Source organism: Homarus americanus, unplaced genomic scaffold, assembly GCF_018991925.1.
Source record: "Homarus americanus isolate GMGI-L3 unplaced genomic scaffold, GMGI_Hamer_2.0 scaffold36622, whole genome shotgun sequence".
Lineage (NCBI taxonomy): Eukaryota > Metazoa > Arthropoda > Malacostraca > Decapoda > Nephropidae > Homarus > Homarus americanus.
Window position 1 is genome coordinate 62,309 of NW_024724145.1, and position 24,617 is coordinate 86,925.

Below are 24,617 nucleotides of genomic sequence, written 5' to 3' on the forward strand. Positions count from 1 at the left end.
AACATCATGCCAGTATTATACAGTATCATGCCAGTATTATACAGCAACATGCCAGTATTATACAACATCATGCCAGTATTATACAACATCATGCCAGTATTATACAACATCATGCCAGTATTATACAGCAACATGCAAGTATTATACAACATCATGCCAGTATTATACAGCAACATGCAAGTATTATACAACATCATGCCAGTATTATACAGCATCATGCCAGTATTATGCAGTATCATGCCAGTATTATACAGCAACATGCAAGTATTATACAACATCATACCAGTATTATACAGCAACATGCAAGTATTATACATCATCATTCCAGTATTATACAACATCATGCCAGTATTATACAGTATCATGCCAGTATTATACAGCAACATGCCAGTATTATACAACATCATGCCAGTATTATACAACATCATGCCAGTATTATACAACATCATGCCAGTATTATACAGCAACATGCCAGTATTATACAGCAACATGCAAGTATTATACAACATCATGCCAGTATTATACAGCATCATGCCAGTATTATGCAATATCATGCCAGTATTATACAGCAACATGCAAGTATTATACAACATCATACCAGTATTATACAGCAACATGCAAGTATTATACATCATCATTCCAGTATTATACAGCAACATGCATGTATTATACAGCAGTATTATACAGTATTATACATGCCAGTATTATACAGCAAGTATTATACATGCCAGTATTATACAACATCATGCCAGTATTATACAACATCATGCCAGTATTATACAACATCATGCCAGTATTATACAGCAACATGCCAGTATTATACAGCAACATGCAAGTATTATACAACATCATGCCAGTATTATACAGCATCATGCCAGTATTATGCAATATCATGCCAGTATTATACAGCGCCAGTATTATACAACATCATACCAGTATTATACAGCATCATGCAAGTATTATACATCATCATGCAGTATTATACAACATCATGCCAGTATTATACAACATCATGCCAGTATTATACAGTATCATGCCAGTATTATACAGCAACATGCAAGTATTATACAACATCATGCCAGTATTATACAGCATCATGCCAGTATTATACATCAACATGCAAGTATTATACAGCATTATGCCAGTATTATACAACATCATGCCAGTATTATACAGCATCATGCCAGTATTATACAGCATCATGCCAGTATTATACAACATCATGCCAGTATTATACAGCATCATGCCAGTATTATACAGCATCATGCCAGTATTATACAGCATCATGCCAGTATTATACAACATCATGCCAGTATTATACAGCATCATGCCAGTATAGGTTAAGTTAGGTGAAGATTCAAAACAAAATAAATCCTCTTTAAAATCAGAGAGGTTCGATCAAGGACACCTGAGTTGATTAAGTATTTACCTGTACCATTTGATGCAATAGACCGGGAGGGTGGTGTGTGTGTGAAGCGCGCGCTTTAACGGTGACAGAGTCGCTAAATTAACCGGAGGTAACTTTTCATTTCCTAATTTAACCCATTCTGACGTTAACCTTACCTATTCTCAAATAATCAAACCTAACAAGTTACCAAACATCACCATTAACTCGTACAGGCTGGGTAGCTTTAAATATAGGTTGGACAAATATATGAGTGAAAGGGGTTGGGTTTTATGTATAGCAAGATGGTGCCACAAAGTTTCAAAACTTGTGTGGAAAGCGATCAATGCTACATGATCTCTTGAGGATAAGAATGTACAAAGTTTCGTCTACACCCTCACCGATGTCTTGATGTAGCTCTAGTGTTTTATAACAAGACTCCATTATTTTCGTTTAAACACCAGTACAGAAGCAACGTTATGTGGTGTCAGTGTGTGTGTGTGTGTGTGTGTGTGTGTCGGATCATGTGTATGCGTCAGCGATATGGGTCAAGGACTAGTCAAGGTTACATAGCCAATGCATATTTGAAGTGACCTCACCTAACCAAAGTTAATACCAACACAACCTTAAAACCACTGACATTAATCTAAACTAACCCTAACCTAACGCTACAGTCACTCAAAAAACTATGTATACAAAATTGTGTTGAAAAAATATGACAAAACGACGTAGGATTTGGGCAAACCTACAGAGACAACACGGGTCGTAGTGTTCATTCTGAAAATCATCGATCATCTATGTAGAGATAGTTTTTTATGATTGAACAACAGGTGAATAAAGATAGAGGTACACAAACCTTAATGCCAAAACGACAATAATTCACGCGGGGGAAATGGGGGCAGAGGCTGTGGAAAGAGGAGGTAGCAGCGGGGGAAGAGGAGGTAGCAGGGGAAATGGGGGCAGAGGCTGTGGCAAGAGGAGGCAACAGCTGGGGAAAATTTGGCGGCACCGAGGAAAAGAGGAGGTATCAGCGGGGGAAAGAGGAGGCAGCACTGAGGAAAAGAGGAGGCAGCAGAGGAAAGAGGAGGCAGCAGCGGGGAAAGAGGAGGTAGCAGCAGCGGGGAAAGAGGAGGTAGCAGCGGGGAAAGAGGAGGTAGCAGTGGGGGAAGAGGAGGTAGCAGGGGGAAATGGGGGCAGCGGTGGGGGGAAAGAGGAGGTAGTATTGGGGGAAGAGAGCGTAGCAGGGGAGAAGTGGAGGAAGCTTGCAGTACAGTTTTCCTATTCTGAGTCATTCAGTCAGGTCTTGACACTGAGGGTGGTATCACTTCTCACTGCCATGCAGGACAGAGGTTCATACACAAAGAAATACAACATATTCATTAACAGCTATATATATAGAGGTCAGATTCATGTGGGTAATGTCACTCTTCACTGCCATGCAGGACAAAGGGAGGAAGGAGGTAGCAGTGTGGAAAAAGCAGCAGAACGAAAGATAATTAAGTTTGGGGGAAGAAAACGTGGTGCTAAGAGAAAGAAAGAGAGGGTCGAGTCGTGAGGGAGGGGTTTTCTTGGTGGGGAGGGGGGAAGAGGGCGTGGGGGGGAGGGGTGCTGATTACGACAGGTCCAGGTGTTTGTACCATGATTCATACAGTGCTTTTTTTTTATTCCCATCATTTGACTGGACATTACTCTTTATAATGATGAGTAATAGAATAAGCTTTAATGTAGAGTTGTATTTGTGGAATGGCTGAGAGAAAGAGAGAAGCAACAGAGTGGGAGAGTCTGACTGGTAAGTGTTGGGCGCGAGTGAAGAGGAGGGAGGGAGGAGAGGGGGGGGAAGGATGTGGGTCGGTGTTGCCAACAGGCGTTCACCATGTTTCCCATATTTTTTTAGGCTCACTTGAGTCACTAGTTGATGTGTTTGTTTGTTTCTTGTTTCAATCTAAAAGTGTTAGTTGATTGGCGGGTTTGGAGTGTCGGAGACTGATACACATATGGTTTCAGGATATGTAAGATACAGTGGAGTCGGCAGGATATAACTTAAACCGAGATTCATTACTCAGATTTCATTACCATGTAGCAAGGTACTGTACATTACTTACATTATCAAAGTCCTTGGTATTATGGGTTATTTAGATTAAAACCTCCTGTTAGAATGATATCTTGGTTATTTAATCACACTTGCTCTGGTCACTATAAGAGTTGTCTCTCTGATGTTGATGCTAATGCATTTATGAAAATTAAAAGAAAAGCAAAAGATTGAAATTTTTGGTTTAGCAAGATATTAATAAGAGACGCATTATTCCACCGAATACATTTATATATTAACCATTGCAGTGAATTCTCCCTTAATGAATATACCACGCTCGTCTCGCTTCCAACAGCACTATTAATCTTAAAGAGCAGGTAGGGAGGCTTTGTGTAACCCTGCTAACGGTCTCCCAGTTCTCTCCCCTCTCCCTGGTGCTTCTGCGCCTGCGCGAACCTGGCGGAAGGGAAGGAAGCCACAACTGTTATGTTTATTGCCATTAGTACCATGAATTAATCTAACAATCCACAGTCAGGCCAAGTAATTGAATATGGCTTGGAGAAGATAAGAAAATGTGTGGATTATGAGGCGGGGCTTTGTGTTGATGCGCAATACTATATATAAAGAGCATCTGAACACCGTATAAAATACTAAAGCTGTTTAAATATCCAATTCTCTTAATTTTTAATTGTTCATAAAAAGGTATTGACTAATCTAGATACGTGCTTAAAGACCTTTGTAGCTAAAGAGCAGTATTATGTTGTAACATCAATATCAAGTTTTTAAAGCTCTTAGACAGAATTATGAAATGACAAGAATCACTGTAAAAACAGTGCAGTGCTTTTATGGGCACTTCTACTGATGCCTTTGTAGTAAATGTAAAGGGCGCAGTATGCCTTGTGATGAAGGGAAGTGGCACAGTATGCCTTGTAATAAACATAAAGGGTGCAGTATGCCCTGTAATGAACATAAAGGGTGCAGTATGCCCTCTAGTGAAGGTAAAGGGAGTAGTATGCCTTGTAGTGAAGGTAAAGGGAGTAGTATGCCTTGTAGTGAAGGTAAAGGGCGCAGTATGCCTTGTGGGCATAGAAAGCTCATTATGCCTTGTAGTGAACGTAAAATGCGCAGTATGCCTTGTGATAAAGGGAAATATGGCATAGTATGCCATGTGGTTTTAAGAAATGCAGTATGCTACGTGGTTTTAGGAAATGACGCAGTATGCCCAGTACGGTGTATCACAGGAACATAACTATTACTGTAGCATATACAAGCTGGATGAGAAAGAGAAGGACTTACTTTCTAAACTGCGCAGATGAGGTCGATTATATATATATGTATGAAGGCATGGCCATGAGGCAACGGAAAACCCGCCTGCTTCATCTGGCGGGATCTCGTAACCAATGAGCACGCCAGGCATTGCCTGAAGCCTTTGTATCTCTGCACTGATTGGTCGGAGCACGGCGCAGCCTTCTGGGTGCGGCGTGGTGGATGACGCCGGTATATAAGCCCCTCGCCCGCCGGCCCGCGCTTAGTAACTGGGTGGTGCCTGTACTGAACGTGTGTTGCATTGCGGCATATAATAATTATTTTTTTTATGATCTGAAGACTGAATATGACCAAGCAATATATGCCATTGTGCCTATAGACGATTCCAAGAACAAATCACAGAGTAACTTAAAGGTAAGCTTCCAAGAGATACATTATAATTGAATATTTTTAATTATAAGCGGTCAAATGTACATCGATCATTCTACAATGGTCACGAAGCTGAGGACATCGCAGATTGGCTTTACCATAAAATTAAAGAAACCCAAACAATTGTTTTGCACTTCATTACTGGTGGACGGGAATAAAGTCCACAGGACTTTTTCTTGTGACTTTTTTTCCTGGATTCTCATCACTGTTGACAAGACCTTCAAGTGTTCCCGATGGCCAACAGTATTATTTATGTATACTCAACACTAATGAAAAGCATTTTGCATCATATCAAAGCAATAATATATTTTTATATGTATGTGGAATGACAACCGGAAGTTTGTACAGTTGCATACAAAAAATTCAGGACACTTGGCAGTATCTGGCAAGTAATACCCTTTGAGTTGCCGGTAATGATATAATAGTCTATTGTATTAGACAAAGAAAAACATGACATGATATTTATGTGCAAAAAAGATTATTTGAGTTGTACATTATCCTAAACGAATAGGAATGAGGAATAATATCCACGGAGATGACATGTAATTGTATAGCCGACTCGCCACCTTGTAGAACTCGAGCAGGTGAAGCGAAGCTGAGGGGCACTATACAGTGGAAGACAATTGTAGATTTTTTTTGTATTTAATGATAATTCAGACAAAGAAGACGATTTTCTTCTGTGACACCTTTAGCGCCTTTTACCCAAAACCGAGATATCGTCAGTTGAAAATTAGAAAAAATTGTATCCCTTGGCGTGAAATGGCGAGATGTTGGGGGGTTTCAATGATAATATCTGTAATGTTCGAGAACAAGCATTTACCAATAGATGGATTTGTTCGATTTCGTTATTTTGTCCATATTTTATCAGTTTAATAGTTTAAAAGGCGACATTTACTAGAACCTGAGCATACTAGCCGAAGAAAACAACCATACGTTACCCGTCCTCCCAGTTATGCCACCATGGGCCCCTGCCATATTAAACAGAAAATACTTTGATATCTGGTACCGATGAAAGAAACTTTGTTGATGCGTAGTAGACAACACGCAATGATTTCTCGGAGTATTTACTGCAAGTATTTAATTTCATTACGTACAAAGCACATACACATCATTTTAGTGTCATATGATCAAATTTCTAGGTGATTAGATAGACAAAAAGAATAAACAAATATTTTATAAGTAAAATAATAGCTGTCGCCTCTTTTTAAATACTTACTGTAATGATAAGAATATCTGGAAAAATGAACAAGACCGAAAAACTTTTGGTGGTTGTGGCAGTTCTCCGAATTTACCAAGATTGCAGGAAAAAAAAACTATGACACTTTTCATGCTTTTACCCATAACCGAGATATCGTGAGTTGAGAAAATCGGAAAGCTACTAGAAAAGGTATTGCATTTACTGTCACCAACCGAATATTAGGAATTTTATCTTTGCAATTAATAGCCTCGACAATTCTAAGACTTCTATAACGTTTCCCTAGCAAACAGGTAGACCCCCCCTCCCCCAGGTAGTTAGGTAGGTTATGTAGGTTTAGTTAGAACATAAGAATGGAGGAAACTGCAGCGGGCCTATTGGCCCATACTGGGCAGTCCCGTTTACACCCAACCCCTATTGCTCATATGAGCATCCAACCTATGTTTGAAGCAATTCAGCGTGTTCGAGTTAATGATGATATTTGGTAACTTGTTCCATTCATCCACTACTCTGTTTCCAAACCAGTGTTTACCTATTTCACGCCTAAATCTAAATTTGTCTAATTTAAAACCATTGTTACGAGTTCGCTCCTGGTTGGATAGTTTGAGTACCTTTGTAATGTCCCCTTTGTTTAGCCCTGACTTCCACTTATACACCTCTATCAGGTCGCCCCTCGCTCTACGTCTCTCGAGGGAGTGCAAATTAAGATGCTTTAACCTGTCTCTATACTCAAGGTTCCTAATGCCCGGGATTAGTCTTGTCATTCTCCTCTGAATTCTTTCCAAGGATTCTATATCCATTCTGTAATACGGTGACCAGAACTGAACTGGGTAATCCAGGTGTGGTCTCACAAGAGCAAGATACAGTTTTAGGATGACCTCGCTAGTCTTGTAACTAACACTCCTTTGTATGAACCCAAGTACTTTATTAGCCTTGTTACGAGCAAAAACACATTGTTTACCTGGCTTAAGGTTCCTACTTATCATTACTCCTAAATCTCTCTCGCAGTCGGATTTCTCTATGGCATCGTTGTTCATCTGGTATCTGGTTTCCCTGTTTACATCTCCTATACTGAGTACTTTACATTTGTCGACGTTGAATTTCATCTGCCATTTTTCAGACCATTCGAAAAATTTGTTAGATCTTCCTGTAGTTTTGCCGAGTCCTCGTCAGATTTAATAACACGTCCTATTTTAGTGTCATCAGCAAATTTACTTATGTTGCTGTCTATGCCGATATCTATGTCGTTTATGTATATAATAAATAATAATGGTCCAAGTACTGAGCCTTGGGGAACTCCACTTGTGACGTTGCTCCAATGGGACTTAGTGCCGTTAATGCTCACTCGCTGTTTCCTGTCCTGTAACCACGCCCTAATCCATTTAAGGATGTCACCTTTGATGCCATGAGCTTCTACCTTTCTAATTAGTCTTTCGTGGGGACTCTGTCGAAGGCTTTGCTAAAGTCGAGATATACCACATCATAATTGTGCCCTCTCGTCCACCGATTCGAAAACTGATGAAAAGAATGTTAATAGATTAGTTAGGCAAGAACGTCCTTGTGAAGCCATGCTGGGAATCATTGATCAATCGGTGCTTCTTCAGGTGATTTCGAATAGAGTTTGAAATGATTGCTTCCAGTAATTTGCCTACTATTGATGTTAGACTGATTGGGCGGTAGTTAGAGGATAGTGATCTATCCCCCTTCTTGAAAATCGGTATTACATTCGCTATCCTCCAGGATTCTGGTACTACACCTGTTTTTAAGGACATGTTAAACAACTTTGCTAAGGGCATACTAAGCTCTTCCTTACATTCCTTTAATACTCTGGCAAATATCTCATCGGGACCAGGTGACTTATTAGGCTTTAATTTGTCTATTTGCTTACTAACATCGCTACTAGTCACTACTATCTCACTTAATTTGTTTTCTTCACTATCTCTGAATAGAGTCGGTGCCTCGGGTATCATGTTTAAATTTTCGGTGGTGAAAACTGTTGAAAACTATTTATTCAAATTATTGCTCATTTCTCCATCGTTATCAGTGAGCTCGCCGGAGTCTGACCGTATTGGTCCAATCTTTTCTCGTGTTTTAGTTTGATACATTTTGTAGAATCCTTTGGGGTTTGTCTTCGCCTCCCTTGCTATCCTTACCTCATTATTCCTCTTTGCTTTCCTTATCTCGGTTTTAACCCTACTCGCCAATACCCTATAATAGTCTCGGAGGTGAATTTCGCCACGATTTATCCTTCTACCTATAGCCTTCCTTTGGCCAATGATGTTCTAGTTGAGTTGGAAAACATAATTAATAATGCGTGGTTGATAATATAATAATTTTTTGGGGGTAAATTTTTACTTTAGGACACGAGTCCCTAGGAGTTGACCAATATGTTTTTCCAGTATATTTTGGTGTGTTTTAAATGACTTTGACCCTCATTTTTGGCGGAAATAACAGTTTTTGCTCTTCCTCCCAGCAATAATGGGGGAGAGCCTGGGAAATTAGAGTCCTTGGGTGGGCGAGAAAACGAGTCATCTGACCTAACAAAACCTAACCTAACTCCTAGCCGGGGGCAGCCTAGCTTAAGCTAACCTAAATGTTTCGGTAGTTAAAAACTTTGGGATGCGCCATGTCCAAAAGTACAATACCTTAGTTAGAAGTGGAAGGACCAGGGATACGTATGAATTGAATAGAATAATCGTCTTTCTCGTAAAACTCGGCAATAAACTTAAAATAATCGTAGGAGCACAAACGACAACCCTCAACCTCGGCCATTATGAAACTGGTCAATGAAATTAAAATCATACCCAGGCTGCTTCCTTTGAAAAAAATACAATGTGATTGGTCGAAAAAAATCGCGAGATGATATTGATACCTCATTGGTCACGACTGGATGACGTCAGCCAACATTGCGCACGCGCAGATAGCATCTCACAGGCGAAGACTGAAAATTACTTAAAATCAATTAAATTCAATTGTGTTTCTATTATCCATTTCCACCATGCATATATGGGGTTCAAAATGCTCAGAATGGCGAGATCTAAATGTTTCAGTTGTTTTATAACTTTCGGGGGCGCTATGTCCGAAAGTAAAATAATACTTTTTTTACCGCGTACAAACAATGGACCAGCAAATTAACCAGAAACAGCCTGTCAGACTATTTTGCCGTGACCGGTAATTTAGCCACTGCCCTTTTCCTGAAAGTCTTTTCATATTGTGGTTTCAACATGATACGTGATGAAAAAAAACAGTGATATTAGATATAAACAAATCATATATATGACCCAGAAGTAGATTCCAAATGTTGCCCAAGTGTTCAGGGATTTTTGCCTGCAACTTAGTAAAATTTCACTTGTTGCCACCCAAAAGTATTTTCAGAATTTTATGGTTGCGATCAATAGTTTAGACAATTTGTACACACTTCTATGACGTTTCTCGCAAACGACCTAACCGGCCTGCCCCCCTACCGACTGGCATATATAAGTCATTTGTGAGGGAAATGTCACAGAAAAGTGTCTTAGAATTGCCTAAACTATTGATTGGAACCATAAATTTCTTTGGGTGGCAACAAGTAAAATATTATACCGGTAACTGTACATCGACGACTTGAATGGCTGGTGAATGAATCATCTCAATACAGTATAATGTATGCCGAATATCCTATGAACTTACTGTACAGGATATTGTTCTATTAAAGTGTGTATCTATTTCGGAAAGTGCCTTTGAAAAGCACTGTCAATGCAGTGTCAAATTTGGGATTTTGTTCAAGCTATAATGATGCATTGCTTGAGTCATCATCGGTTAAATCTTGGAAACCTGCTTTGGACAAAGATTCTTCCCGTCAATATGTATTTGACAATGCAGGATCGGAAGGTAAAACAGCTCGAGGGCTATTGAGCCGGGTCACCAGGTAAAGTAACCAACAGTTGTATACAGCAGGGTTTATTGTGTGCTGTGTTTTGTGTTGCTGTGTTTTGTGTTACTGTGTTTAAGAAATGAATTGCTTGCATCTTTAAGCTAAGTCTTGCATCTCTTATTGATACCATTACTTGAGTATGATTATGTGGTGAGGGATAAATTATGTTGATTTTGTCTTCAATCAATGAGTGAATCTGCTATGGGTTGCATTTCCGATTACCAATATTGTTTGTTTTAATGAGGAATGAATTTGTTTTGCAGTGTATCACTTACGGACATGAGTGTTAATGAAACCGACGTACAGCTCTGTGAAAATAGAATTGTATGTCTGTAGATAGGTTTTTTTTGTGTTATGATAAATTTTGGTAATTATTGATGACATACCAGTCGCCAAATTTTCATAGAAAATGAATTTAAAATACAGTACAGCAATTTCACTGTGTTGTTTAGTAGACACAGTTGTAGTTTGGGTAAATGTGTTACTTTTTTTAAAATTAAACCTAATCTAACCATAGTTAAGAAACACAAGCAGCCAAAGCACTGTTAGAAGACTGCACCAACCTTACCAAAGAAACCTACTTAAGCTTCCCTAACTTCTTAGCTGTGGGGAGGGGAGGGGCTCTGCTCCCTGGACCCCCAGCATAATAAACCGAAAAAAAACTTAATATGATAAGGTGTAATTTTACATTTGTGTGGATATGAGAAACCTCCCAGACAGAGCAGCTCGTCAACAAAGGCTGAGCAAAAATAAAATTGGCCATGGATTGGGCTGCCATACCGTTTTATCATTGCAAAAGACGAAGTAGTGTAGCTAGTGCGAGCCTCGGGACCTAATTATCTTCCAAACGAAGCATTCTTTAGGAAAGTCTTCGCGGTAGTAAATAATGACGAAAATTACGATGTTATTTACTTAGACTTTAGCAAAGCATTTGACAGAGTACCGCATCAGAGGCTTCTGAGAAAAGTTAAGGCTCATGGTATCGAGGGGAAAGTTTTAAATTGGATAAAATTATGGCTCACCGATAGAACACAGAGGGTCAGCGTAGATGGTGTTAGATCTGAGTGGGGCTTTGTAACCAGTGGGGTTCCCCAGGAGTCAGTACTGGGCCCACTCTTGTTCATAATCTATATAAACGATCTAGATACTGGGATCAGCAGTGACATAAGCAAGTTTGCAGATGAAACCAAAATAGGGTGGCAGATTAATTCAGGGCAGGATGCAAATGCACTACAGGAGGATTTAAATAAACTGCAGGAGTGGTCAGAAATATGACAAATGAAATTCAACACCAGCAAGTGCAGGGCACTTAATATTGGAAGAACAAATACTGTCAATATATACAGCCTTAACAACATCAACCTAGAGAAGTCGACTTGTGAAAGAGACTTAGGGGTACTTGTAAGCCCGGACCTATGGTCTAGAAAACAGTGTGCTAATGTTCGAAATAAGGCAATCAGAGTATTAGGTTTTATATCTGGAAGTGTAAGTAATAAGAGTGCAGAGGTCTTATTCCAACTATATCTTGCGCTAGTCAGGCCGTACCTCGATTATGCGATTCAGTTCTGGTACCCTTATTATAGAATGGATATCAATTCATTATAGTCGGTGCAGCGAAGAATGACGAAAATGGTTCCGGGACTTAGAAACCTTCCATATCAAGATAGGCTAAAGAAACTAAACTTGCATTCCATAGAAAGACGAAGAGTGCGGGGAGATATGATAGAAATATTTAAGTGGGTGAAAGGAATCAATAAAGGAGTTATAGATAAAGTTCTTATAATATCCGAGCAGGATAGGACTCGGAGCAACGGATTTAAGTTGGAAAAGTTTAGGTTTAGGAGGGAGATAGGAAGGAACTGGTTCACAAATAGGGTGGTGGACGAGTGGAACAAACTTAGCAACTTTGTAGTAAGTACTGGAATGCTGGAAAGTTTTAAAAGGAGGCTTAGATAGATTCATGGATGATAGAGAGTGGTAGTAACTCGACAGGAGCTGCCATGCACAGGCTAACCGGCCTATTGCAGACTTCTTATTTTCTTACGTTCTAAATGATTATCATATCTGAATTCAATGATGAAAATGCGGCAAGCAAAGATCTATCAAAACACACTGCTGCGACGGGTATGACTTCAATATTAATCAAAATTTTATAACTATGGCTTTCTTGTAATACAGAGAAGAATTTTATGGTGGTACTTGGTATATTGTTAAAAAGTAACTTATACTTATGTAATATTAATTTCATACTATTTAGGCATTAATAGAAAAGTAGCTAATACTGTAACTGGGATGCAGAGTTGGCAGACTTATTATTTAAATTATAAGATCATACTTTATGCAACATTTAAATTTAGAAACTTATTAGCATCATTACTTAGTATCATAATTTTTTCTGTATTAAAAAGTTATTTAATTGATTTTTTTAAATTTTAGCACTTCCTTAATTACTTACAGTATTTATTTGTATCTTGTCAAGTAAAATTTATTTTTATCATATCCAATAATTAACTAATGTTGTTATTTATTCATATCTCTTTCATAAGGGAAAATATCCTGGTACTATTTACTTGTACAATATTGGGAGTGTTGATCTGAAAACTGTGTATTGTATATTGGGTGTGTATTTAATGTACTGTAGAGGTAATTTATAATATCCAAGCCTATCCCGAGAAATTTTATCAATCTCTGTTTAAGTCAGCATATTTATTAGAATGATATTATCCTGTAGTTGATAAGGGCCTTTATCACCTCTCCACACAAACATACACTATCTGAGGAAGGTAAAGTAATTGATATGAATGTGTTGTTTCATCCCAAGAAGAATGAACACATTTACAATGTTTAATTTAGTTTCTTTCTTGTTTGAAGACAATGGGAAAAATCTGTCAGGTAATTTTTTTTTAGTTTAGTGTCGTGTAGGGTTCATTACCTGAAGATATATTTGTGAATTTCTTAAGTTTTATTTTATGTAACAGTATTCTGTACTATAAATGGATTATTTAATTTTTAATTTTTTTTATTTTACCTTATTCATTTTGTCGGCCTAGAAAACATTACTGTTCGAAATAAGGCAAACGGAGTATTAGGTTTTATATCTATAAGTATAAGTAATAAGAGTGTGGAGGTCATATTGAAACTATATCTTGCGCTAGTCAGGCTGCACCTCGATTATGCTGTTCAATTCTGGTGCCCTTATTATAGAATGGTTATCAATTCACTGGAGTCGGTGCAGCGAAGAATGACGAAAATGATTCCGGGACTTAGAAACCTTCCATATCAGGATAGATTAAGAAACTAAAGTTGCATTCCCTAGAAAGACAAAGAGGGCAGGGAGATATGATAGAAGTATTTAAGTGGGTGAAAGGAATCAATAAAGGAGATATAGATAAAGTTCTTATAATATCCGAGCAGGATAGGACTCGGAGCAACGGATTTAAGTTGAATAAGTTTAGGTTTAGGAGGGAGATAGGAAGGAACTGGTTCACAAATAGGGTGGTAGATGAGTGGAACAAGCTTAGCAACTTTGTAGTAAGTGCTGGAATGCTGGAAAGTTTTAAAAGGAGGCTAGATAGCTTCATGGATGATAAAGTGGTAGTAACTCGACAGGAGCTGCCATGCACAGGCCAACCGATCTATTGCAGATTCCTTATTTTATTATGCTCTTTTGTGTTAATATGTTAATTAGATGCTGATGTCCATTGTGGGTGTTTTCTCTCCTCATATTAAACTTATGCTGTGCAGTTTGTAGTATATGTAAGTGTCATTAAAATCTGCTAATTGTTCTTTAATATACATCGTTAGTTTTTTAAATTGGTGTGTAGACCAATATACTGTATATTAGTTGTGGTTAATACAAATTTTTCAAAGATTTAGACAACAGTTATTGTACAATACTAATTTTTCGCTTACAGACCTAAATCATATACTGCTTGAATTCCTTATTCCCTCTTGATTTCAATATCTGTAGTTAGTTTACCTTACCTTCTGATTTCGTTTTATAGAAATATCTGACAAGAGTCATAAAATAAAGGTGCAACTAATTGTCAAGAATTACTTTATATGTTCAAGTGAAATAACCTGTATAATGAAAAAATTTTCCCTTTTTTTCAGGAGGAAATACCCTTTCTCATGATGGCTAGTTCAGCGATATATCAATCTCCATATCAATCTCCATCCGTGCGCAGCCCACCAAGGTGGAATTGGTTGGGCAATTCACATCAACTAGAAAGCAGTCTTCTTAAGCAGTTGCATCAGCAGAAGACTTCTAGCCTTCAGCAGAAATTACCAAGGGGAAAAAATCTCAGTCTCCAGTATTATAAATTATACGTGCAGCCAAAGAATCAATTGGGTATTTCACGCTCCCGTTCCAGTGAATTACAAAAACAAACGAATGACAATAATACATATTCATTATGTACCGATAAATCACCAAAAAATGAGAGACTTGGTGGGAACCTTCATAAAGATCCCAATAAAACTGAGGCTGTAAAAAGAGTTTTGAGTTCTGAGATTCACCCAGCAGTTGATAAAACATCTAGCCCCTTAACTTCTGGGCTGCCTTCTCATACAAACTTCGAAAAAAGGAGGAAGGAAGATTTACTGCAAACATCAATTAAAACAAATATGCCAACTCCCCATTTATCACTTCAATCAAGTCTAAAACCTTTACACTCAAAGGGGATGTCACATAAAAAACAGAAATTTCCAAGTGGACAGATGCCAAAGACTTTAATGTGTTATCTCTGTCAAAAAAATATTAAAGAAGACCGCTTTGTAAAGCACCTGTTTTTTGGTCCTGTGAAGTGTTTAAAATGTAATAAAGAGGTTCAAGACTGTCACAGCTTTAAATTGCTATGCACGAAAACCAGCATGGAGGAAACAACTTGTGACCATAAGTTACAATACTGTTCTAACCCATTTGATTACATCAGCCTAAGACTTTCAGGTGAATTTGGGTGCAATGGTTTTGGTTCCTTATATTCTTCAAATGTGCTGAAAGATCTGTCGGTGTATATTGATAAACTAGGTATTGTTGAAATGAAGGATCCATGGAGAACGGCAATTTTGCAATGTAAGAAACTTTTGCCAACCGCCGTTTCGAAATCTTCAGAAAATGCAAAACTTTCTCCTCATGCACATCCCAATAGTTTGGAACACCAAACAACAGACACTACACAAATGCCAAATCTTACACCACTGCTTGAAAATAACCAGAGAGGAGGCAAAAAACTTCTTGTTGCTCAAAATATTGAGTCTAGACAAGAAAGCTACTTGCAAGCAAATAAGCAGATTTGCAATTCAAGTAATATAAATGAAGATGAGGACATTGGGGACCTTCTTCTATCTCAGACTTATGGCCTTGAACAACTGGAACAAGCAATAGAGTATGTTCAGGTGCATGGACACGGTGCAGCAGAGAGTCATAAAGAGGCAGAACTCTTGTTAAAACCACTGAAAAAGAAAAGGGGTCCAAGAGGACCATATAAGAAGCGGAAGACACCAAAAGAAAAGTTGAAACCCATTGTTGCTGGACAAAATCACCAACGAAAGGAAAAATTGAAACCCTTGGTCATTGGAAAAGATACTGAACCCGAGGAGGATTTATCTACTGAATACATTGAAACTCCTGCCAATGGCTACTATTATGTAGTTCGTCATGCCATTGAGGAATGTCCAATGTGTTACAAAATCTTGTGTCCCTCGAGGTTCACTGTTAATGTTGAAACGTTTCTCATGACCACAATTTGTATTGGATGTGACCTGACAATATACATAGTCCCTGAGCTTCCAGACGGCTCTACGCCAGGTGTATCCATTGTAACCGAAGAAGAATTCAAGAATCCACCTCAGTCTTTGGCAGGAACTGAGGGAAAGAAACGAAAATATGCAAAGCCTGGAAGACCAAGAAAGTCTGTAAAACCTCAAAATATTTCACATTTTATTGCTTAAAAGTTGGTATCCATAATACTTTGTGTAATTTGATTACCGTGTATTGTTATATGGATGCATCATTATACAAACTTTAAATATGATACAAAAATATCATTCCTAAGTTATCAAGCACTGTGGATAACCTTTTACCTGCGAGGTGTGCATTTAAGCCAAATGTAATAAAATTTTTCTACTGTACATACAATAAAAATTTTGTATTAGGTTTGTAAAGCTAATTTTTTATCCATACTTAATTACCAATGCCTTTATTTTGACCAGGGTGAGGATTGCGTTTTTTACTAAGAAAGTTCGTAATCATGATAGTTGCACAGGAACCTTGTAAGTACTACAGAGGGTTGCTGAAAGCATTAGTTTTCTTTTATAAAATAAATGCAGCTTTCATATTTCTTAAGAAATACAACAATTCTGCTTAAATGCTCATAAACCTGATTCTTATTTTTTTCTTTTCATCATAAAAGCAACGTAAACATAAATACATGTAATCATTCTGTTTTTTTGTATTGTGGGACATTTTTATCTATAAATATAATGGCAGACATAAATTTAGATCCCATATAAACTTCCATGATAATTATTACACTTTTGACTTACCATTTACTAAATATTGGGAACTTCTTTAAGAACGGTAATTACAAATTGATTTCAGGCTGCATTTAATATATTGAAAATCAATTATTTAATTGCTGCTAAGTAAACAAAATCAATATAATATATCATTGGACCCATAACAACGATTATCTTTTATTGGGTAAAGTTTACTGGCAGTCATAGGACTCAGGCTTACAATGGTTCACATGTGTGATCAGTTGTTTCCATGGATCCTGTGGTTCACATAAACTTTAATTTTTCATTATATGCAAAAGCCATTCTTTATTGTTTTTGTCAGTTTAAACTACATTTAATGCCATTCTTTAATATCTGATGTATTAATGGTGTCAGCTTATTCTCAAACACTAAAAGCAAATAGGGACCTTAATCCCAATGTCTTCGGTAATACTGCATTACTAATAACACTAATACTCTCCCATAAGACAGACCCTGAGACCATCATTGGATGTTCCATTCAAGCTGTGGAACTAAGAACCTTACCCCTCAACATTGTTTTGCTCCAATAGTATCAGAGACAGGGTTCCAAGCTCATTGAAACCACCGGGAACACTAGAACATTGAGCTTCTTGTTCCAGCGCCTCGCCAAAGCAATACACAGGAATGCTTGCTGCATACTAGGATCTCGTCCCTTACCAGAGGAATTTGGGAATGTTTAAATTGGGACAAACAAGGAGGTAGTAGCAGAGTATCTACCCAGAGTTCAGGGAAAATAATCCTTTTTTATTCGTGAATGATCCTTATTTTCATCTCTGAAATGAAGGGTCTCCAAAACTTACTCAACCCCAGGTGGTATTATAACCAACAACCAACATCACTCATGGCAGCTGAAGTGGCTTTGGACCCCTATTAGCGTATGGGCCCGAGGGCTGCTAGACATTTATCAGTGGATTAATTGGTTTGTTTTGTTATATCAGCTCTAGTGGGTTATTGACACTTGAGTCAAGACGTCTGTACATAATATAGAATACTAGCCAACCTTGACTTCAATTTCCAAGAAGAAATGTCATCCTCAAAGATTTTCCTTTTGTTAAGAAATAAATGGAAATCTGAAAGAGTTAGATCTGAGCTTTGGAACTAAGGTAAGGAATTGGGTCAGTTGTTAGAAACTTGTGTGAAGCTGCATATTGTCATGTTGGAGGAGAATCACCTGAATGTCACAATGAACTTCAAATCCATATACTTATTCTTGCCATGAGTTTCAATGCAATGCATAACGGTAACTCCCAGACACTGGGCTACGGTCGGCATACGCTTCCACTCCCACTCAGGTATATTTGAGAAAAAAAAAATCTAAGCCTGCATACTGGTTATGCATGATGCAAAAAGTAAAGAATTACCACACATGTTATTACTACTGGTTGCATTATAGGAACTAGGAAGAATCGAGAATGCATGTGAAGTGGTGTGTGTGTGAGGTATTCAGATAAGATCAGGGTTGGCAGTATGACCCCCTACTACACTTGTGTTGGGAGATAGACAAATGTGGTTGGGCATGTGAAGTCCACAAAAGTTTAGGAAACTACTAAGAACAGAGACTGGGAGGCTTACATATGTGAGTGAGTGAAAAGTAAATGTTATTTGGCAACATAATCTAGCCAGGCTTGCATTGTGATTCAAACAGTACCGATAAATTACAAGTAGTGCAGTGCCAGAATGGGATAAGTGCCACGACCAGCCAAACTTTTATTTGTGTGTGACATGCTTAGTTTATTTCTCCCCTATTAGGTACAAGTGGTGGATATCTCTCTAGGACACTAGAAACCTGGAGCCGGATTCATTGACGACTTATGGTCACCACATGTCGCTACGAACAACCTGACGGATGAATAGGTGAGTCACTAACAATTACGGTGACCGTAACCCAACTTATGGTACAGCAAAAGTTATGGTGGTCACCGCGTACCAGTAAGCTTCCATAAGGCGGAAATAACTCCCTCTTTCTCTGCTATACATCCCATACCAAGAAACACCGTAGAGCTGCCAGGTGTACAGTACTCACTAGCGAGAGTAAAGCTGTGAAGATGTAACTAATGATTGCCTTAGCTCATGACCGTACACTCTGGAGAGACAGGGTGTTTAGGGATCCTTTGGACCTTCTACAAATTGATGACCACCTACTGCTACGTAGGGATATACTATGGCTAGATACATCTGTGTTAACAGCTTTGAGGTTTTTTGCACGTAGTAGCTCCAGAGTGTAGTTGTTGATATCGCTAGATTAAGACAGTGCCTCAGTGAAAATATAATCGCAAAAGTTGTCCTCACAATTAAACAACAAACCGGATGAAGCGACCACTGTACTCAAGTATGATTGCGTCTGCCCCAACATAAGGTTCACAACATACACGCTGATGGTCGGACTGTAACTCCCGCCCTTTCCCAAGTGTGGCAAAGTTCTTTCACCTAGAGTGCCAAAAGGAGTTTTGGAGTACATTTGGAATTCACTCATTTTTAATATGCACTAACCCTAGGTACTAATGTGCTCTAAAGGTGGGTCACAAGCATTAGACTATGTGAGGGGCCGGCTATGGTGGTGTTGCGCCCCAATTGTTGCAACTAATCCCATGTCAAACTATACTTAGCACTTGTCAGCTGTCAACCACCCCTGTGTGTGCAGCTCCAAGCTGCTCAGGGCCCAGAACTGTACTTCATTAGGCTCTTTTCCCCAATAGGACAAAGGGGTGTTGTAGGGAGACAGCGTGAGTGGGTTCTACTGGCTGCCATATGGGGCTGACAGTACAGCAGTCTTTTAACAATGGAGTTGATTGGTTGAAAATATTACTTGATGTGATTTCGCTTAGTAATAATGCTAAATAAACCTTGGACTAGTAACTCAATATAAATAATATATTGTTATGCCTTCACTCTACTTTATCAAGAATTTGCCATTAGTCAAATAAGAGGTGAAACCATAAAGAAACAAACCCCTGCCACTAGTGGTCATAACAAGCAGGGTAAACACTATAATGAATATATTTTCTCCACCAGGTTCTCAATAAGCCTCAGATTAACTCACATTGAGGAGGAATCATACACTGCATAATTTTTTAATATAATAAAACAAAATACAAACAACCACAACCTAAACTAATCTAAACCGTAACCTGAGCCTTACTATACAATTGAACAGTACAAAAGCATAAACCACTTATCTCCGTATACATATATCCTGAGACCAGACCAACTGTACCACACTTGGACCACACCCTCTCACCAGTCAGGCTCATCTGCTTCCCCACCGTTACCAACTGAGCTGGTGGACCCATGACCCACAGTGCTGTTACCATGTCACCAATTATCAAACTATATATATATATATATATATATATATATATATATATATATATATATATATATATATATATATATATATATATATATATATATATATATATATATATATATATGTGTGTGTGTGTGTGTGTATTAAACAACAATTGAGGGCCTTAGTTCCGCAAGGCCAAAAGTGCCATTTTTTAAAATGTGAGAAAAAAGCCCTAAGAGTTTTTCGTCTGTTACTTTACATTGAATAAAGATACGACGTGGCGTTTGTTTTATTTCAAAGATATTTGTTGTTTAAGTTTTGTGTAAGACAGTGCCATGCATCTCGGCCCATGTGCGCTCATGTGCACGCCCGTCCAGGGTACATGCATAGTGTTTAATCCTTTGTTACTCCACAACCAATAAAGATATCAAGGTGGGGTTTGTTTTACTTCGAAGATTTTTGTTGTACAAATTCTGTGTATGAGTCATGCATTGGTGCTCATCTGCCCCAGATGCGCACCCATTGGCTGTAGCAGGTCTACTCGCTGTGTCATTGGCTCAGCAGGGAGGTGTGTTGGGTGATGCGCGCTAGTCATTGGTTGCTATGTGAGTTAAAATGATACAGTGTGGTGGGGTGCGACTTGCGGCCTTGTGTGACGAATACGCGTTGAACATGGTCCAATTAGGTACACAAACCAGTGTTTTTTTTTAGAGTAATACAAGGCCGCAAATGCAAGCTCCACAAGACAGAACTCAACTTAGAGAATACTTTGGTACCAACAACTCTATTTCCCTGTGGTGGTGCTTGCGGCCTTGTGCTTCTGAAGCCCTCCATTGTACAAAGGAACAAAGTAATATAAAATATAACCTTACCGACTTAACAGGTAAGGAAAATTACCTCTAAATTCAATATATATATATATATATATATATATATATATCAGTGCCAAATAACACACAAAGATGCTGTGATAAGTGATGCAATATTGGAAGAGCAAATACTGTAAACGTATACAGCTTTAACAACATCGAACTAGAGAAATCGACTTGTGAAAGAGACTTAGGGGTAATCGTAAGCCTGGACCTTCGGCCTAAAAAACAGTGCTTAAATATTCGAAATAAAGCAAATAGAGTATTAGGTTTTATGCCTAGAAGAGTAAGTAATAAGAGTGCAGAGGTCATATTGCAATTGTACCTTGCGTTAGTCAGGCTGCACCTCGATTATGCTGTTCAATTGTGGTACCCTTATAGACAGGAAACAGCGAGTGAGCATTAACGGCACTAAATCCCATTGGAGCAATGTCACTAGTGGAGTTCCGCAAGGCTCAGTACTTGGACCATTATTATTTATTATATACATAAACGACATAGATATAGGCGTAGACAACAACACAAGTAAATTTGCTGATAACACTAAAATAGGACGTGTAATTAAATTTGACGAGGACTCCGCAAAACTACAGGAAGATCTAAAAAAAATTTTCGAATGGTCTGAACAATGGCAGATGAAATTCAATGTGGACAAATTTAAAGTACTCAGTATAAACAGGGAAACCAGATACCAGATGAACAACGATGTTATTGAGAAATCCGACTGCGAGAGAGATTTAGGAGTAATGATAAGTAGGAATCTTAAGCCAAGTAAACAATGTGTATTTGTTCGAAACAAGGCTAATAAAGTACTTGGGTTCATACAACGGAGTGTTAGTTACAACTCTAGCGAGGTCATCTTAAAACTATATCTTGCGCTTGTGAGACTTCACTTGGATTACGCAGTTCAATTCTGGTCACCGTACCACAGAATGGATATGGAATCCTTGGAAAGAATTCAGAGGAGAATGACAAGATTAATCCCGGGCATTAGGAACCTTGAGTACAGAGACAGGTTAAAGCATCTTAATTTGCACTCCTCGAGACGTAGAGTGAGGGGCGACATGATCGAGGTGTATAAATGGAAGTCAGGGCTAAACAAAGGGGACATTACAAAGGTATTTAAATTATCCAACCGGGAGTGAACTCGTAACAATCGTATTAAATTAGAAAAATTTAGATATGGGCGCGAAATAGGTAAACATTGGTTTAAACGCCTTGGTTAAGGACGTTCAGGTGATGGGCAAGTCGAAAGGAATGGTTGAAACCCGCCTTTTGATGCATTCAATATTTATTGATATGGCCAAAACCTGCAGAGGAGATGTTGGTGATTCATCTGATACATAATTAGTTAGTCTCACACAATTTTATCTTAATTACAATTTATTAAACATACTGACATAACACAAAGTTCATAACTCTATTAATCTTAGCTTCGCTTCATTCTGCAGTAACTTATTATGAACTCCGCTTTTGACCGCACCCCAGTCTGACTTTAATCCATTTATGCTGACTCTTTGTTTCCTACCAGTTAACCATGACCTAATCCATTTTAATAATGATCCACCTATTCCATGTGCTTCTACCTTCCTTATCAATCTCTCATGAGGGACTCTATCGAATGCTTTACTGAAATCTAAATAAATTATATCATGTGACTTATCATTATCTACCGCTTCATATACTTCTGAGAAAAAGCTAAGCAAATTTGTGAGACAAGAACGTCCCTGGGTGAACCCGTGCTGAGAAGAATGAATTAAGTTGAATGTTTCAAGGTGGCTTCTGATTTTTGTAGCAATAATTGACTCTAGCAACTTGCCTATGATTGACGTGAGACTAATGGGACGGTAATTTGATGCAATTGATTTATCACCCTTTTTGAAAATCGGAACTACATTTGCAAGTTTCCAAGCTTCTGGCACTAGGCCCGATTCTAATGACTTATTAAATAAAACTGCTAATGGATTACTCAACTCATCTCTACATTCTTTTAATATTCTAGCATATACCTTGTCTGGACCAGGCGATTTATGAGGCTTCAGTTTGTTAATTACTTTAAGCACATCGTTACTAGTAATATTGATATTCATCAACATATTTTCTATACTGTCGTTATATACCTTATGAACTTCTGGAAACTGTGCTAGATTTTCATTTGTGAATACGGAGCGAAAATGACTATTTAGCGTACTACACATTTCTAACTCATCATCAGTCATTTCTCCTGTAAGTAGTTTTAAGGGACCTATTGTATCTCTAACCTTTGATTTATACAGTTGATAAAAAGCTTTGGGGTTATTTTTCGATTCGTTTGCTACCTTGATTTCATAATTTCTCTTTGCTTTCCTAATTTCTGTTTTACCTGTCTTGTTAGGTTCTGATAGTAACCAAGTAAGTGATTTTCGCCTTTCTTAACTTTTCTATATACTCCTTTCTTTTTCCCTAGAAGATCTAAGAGTCTATTATTCATCCATTTTGGTTGGTTCCGTATCGATCTGAATTTTCTTTTAGGGATGTGTTTATTTTGAGCATTATTGATTGTCGCAATAAATTGTTCATAAGTAGCTGCTAAATTAAATTCGGGGTTGTCCCGTCCTAAGTTGACAGTTTCCGGGGGTGTGGGGGGGATTAATCTTTTGACCATAGGGTCATCCCTTAGGTCTCTCCTTAAGCTACCGTAATTAGCCTTCCTAAATCCGGGATCAAGGCCGAATTTTCCTTCTTCCTGCCATCCCATATTATGTTAAAATATATGGCTTTATGATCACTGTTTCCTAGATAAAGTTCTTATAATATCCGAGCAGGATAGGACTCGGAGCAACGGATTCAAGTTGGATAAGTTTAGGTTTAGGAGGGAGATAGGAAGAAACTGGTTCACAAATAGGGTGTTGGACGAGTGGAACAAGCTTAGCAACTTTGAAGTAAGTGCGGGAACTCTGGAAAGTTTCAAAAGGAGGCTAGATAGATTCATGGATGATAGAGAGTGGTAGTAACTCTCGACAGGAGCTGCCATGCACAGGCCAACCGGCCTATTGCAGACTCCTTATTTTCTTATGTTCTTATGTTCTTAACGTCACCGGGGGTGGAGATTAGATTAGGTTACGTTACGTTATGTTAGGTGAAGTTCAGTTAGAACATAAAAATATAAGAGAGGAAACTGCAGCGGGCCTCTATGCCCGTACCTCTACTATATCTATTATATCGCTCATATTGTATCTGACTAACTTACAATATATTTGAAGCTAACCAGCGTGTTCGAGTTAATGATGATGTTCGGTAACGTGTTCCACTCATCCACTACTATTATTTCCAAAGCAGTGTTTACCAAACTTCCACCTTAATCCAAATTTGTTTCATTTAAAACCTTTGCTACGAGTTCGCTCCTGATTAGATAGTTAAAATACCTTTTTATATCACCTTTGTTTAGCACTGACTTCAATTTATACACCTCAATCATATCGCCCCACACTTTACGTCTCTCGAGGGATTGCAAATTCAGATTCTGAACACCCCCCCCCCCCTGACATATTAAGTATCTCGGTTCCACAAATGCAATAATAGCTTTTCTAGTGGTTTTTGGACATTCAACTCCCAATATATCAGTTATGAGTAAAGATCACCAAAAGTCTCATAGATGAAAATCGACTTGTTTTTGTCTGAACTTATCATTAGCATTAATAATAATAAAAAACACTCCAATATC

General features: G+C 38.2%; 1 protein-coding gene across 1 annotated transcript; it reads left to right on the forward strand.

Annotated features, from left to right (window-relative positions):
• Nucleotides 1–4,884: 4,884 nt before the first annotated feature.
• Nucleotides 4,885–16,375, forward strand: LOC121864064. The gene is made up of 2 exons (XM_042362964.1): nucleotides 4,885–5,093; nucleotides 14,330–16,375. Exons 1-2 carry the CDS (start codon nucleotides 4,902–4,904, stop codon nucleotides 16,166–16,168), a joined length of 2,031 nt encoding a protein of 676 aa, XP_042218898.1. The 5' UTR covers nucleotides 4,885–4,901; the 3' UTR covers nucleotides 16,169–16,375.
• The last annotated feature ends 8,242 nt before the right edge of the window (nucleotides 16,376–24,617 follow it).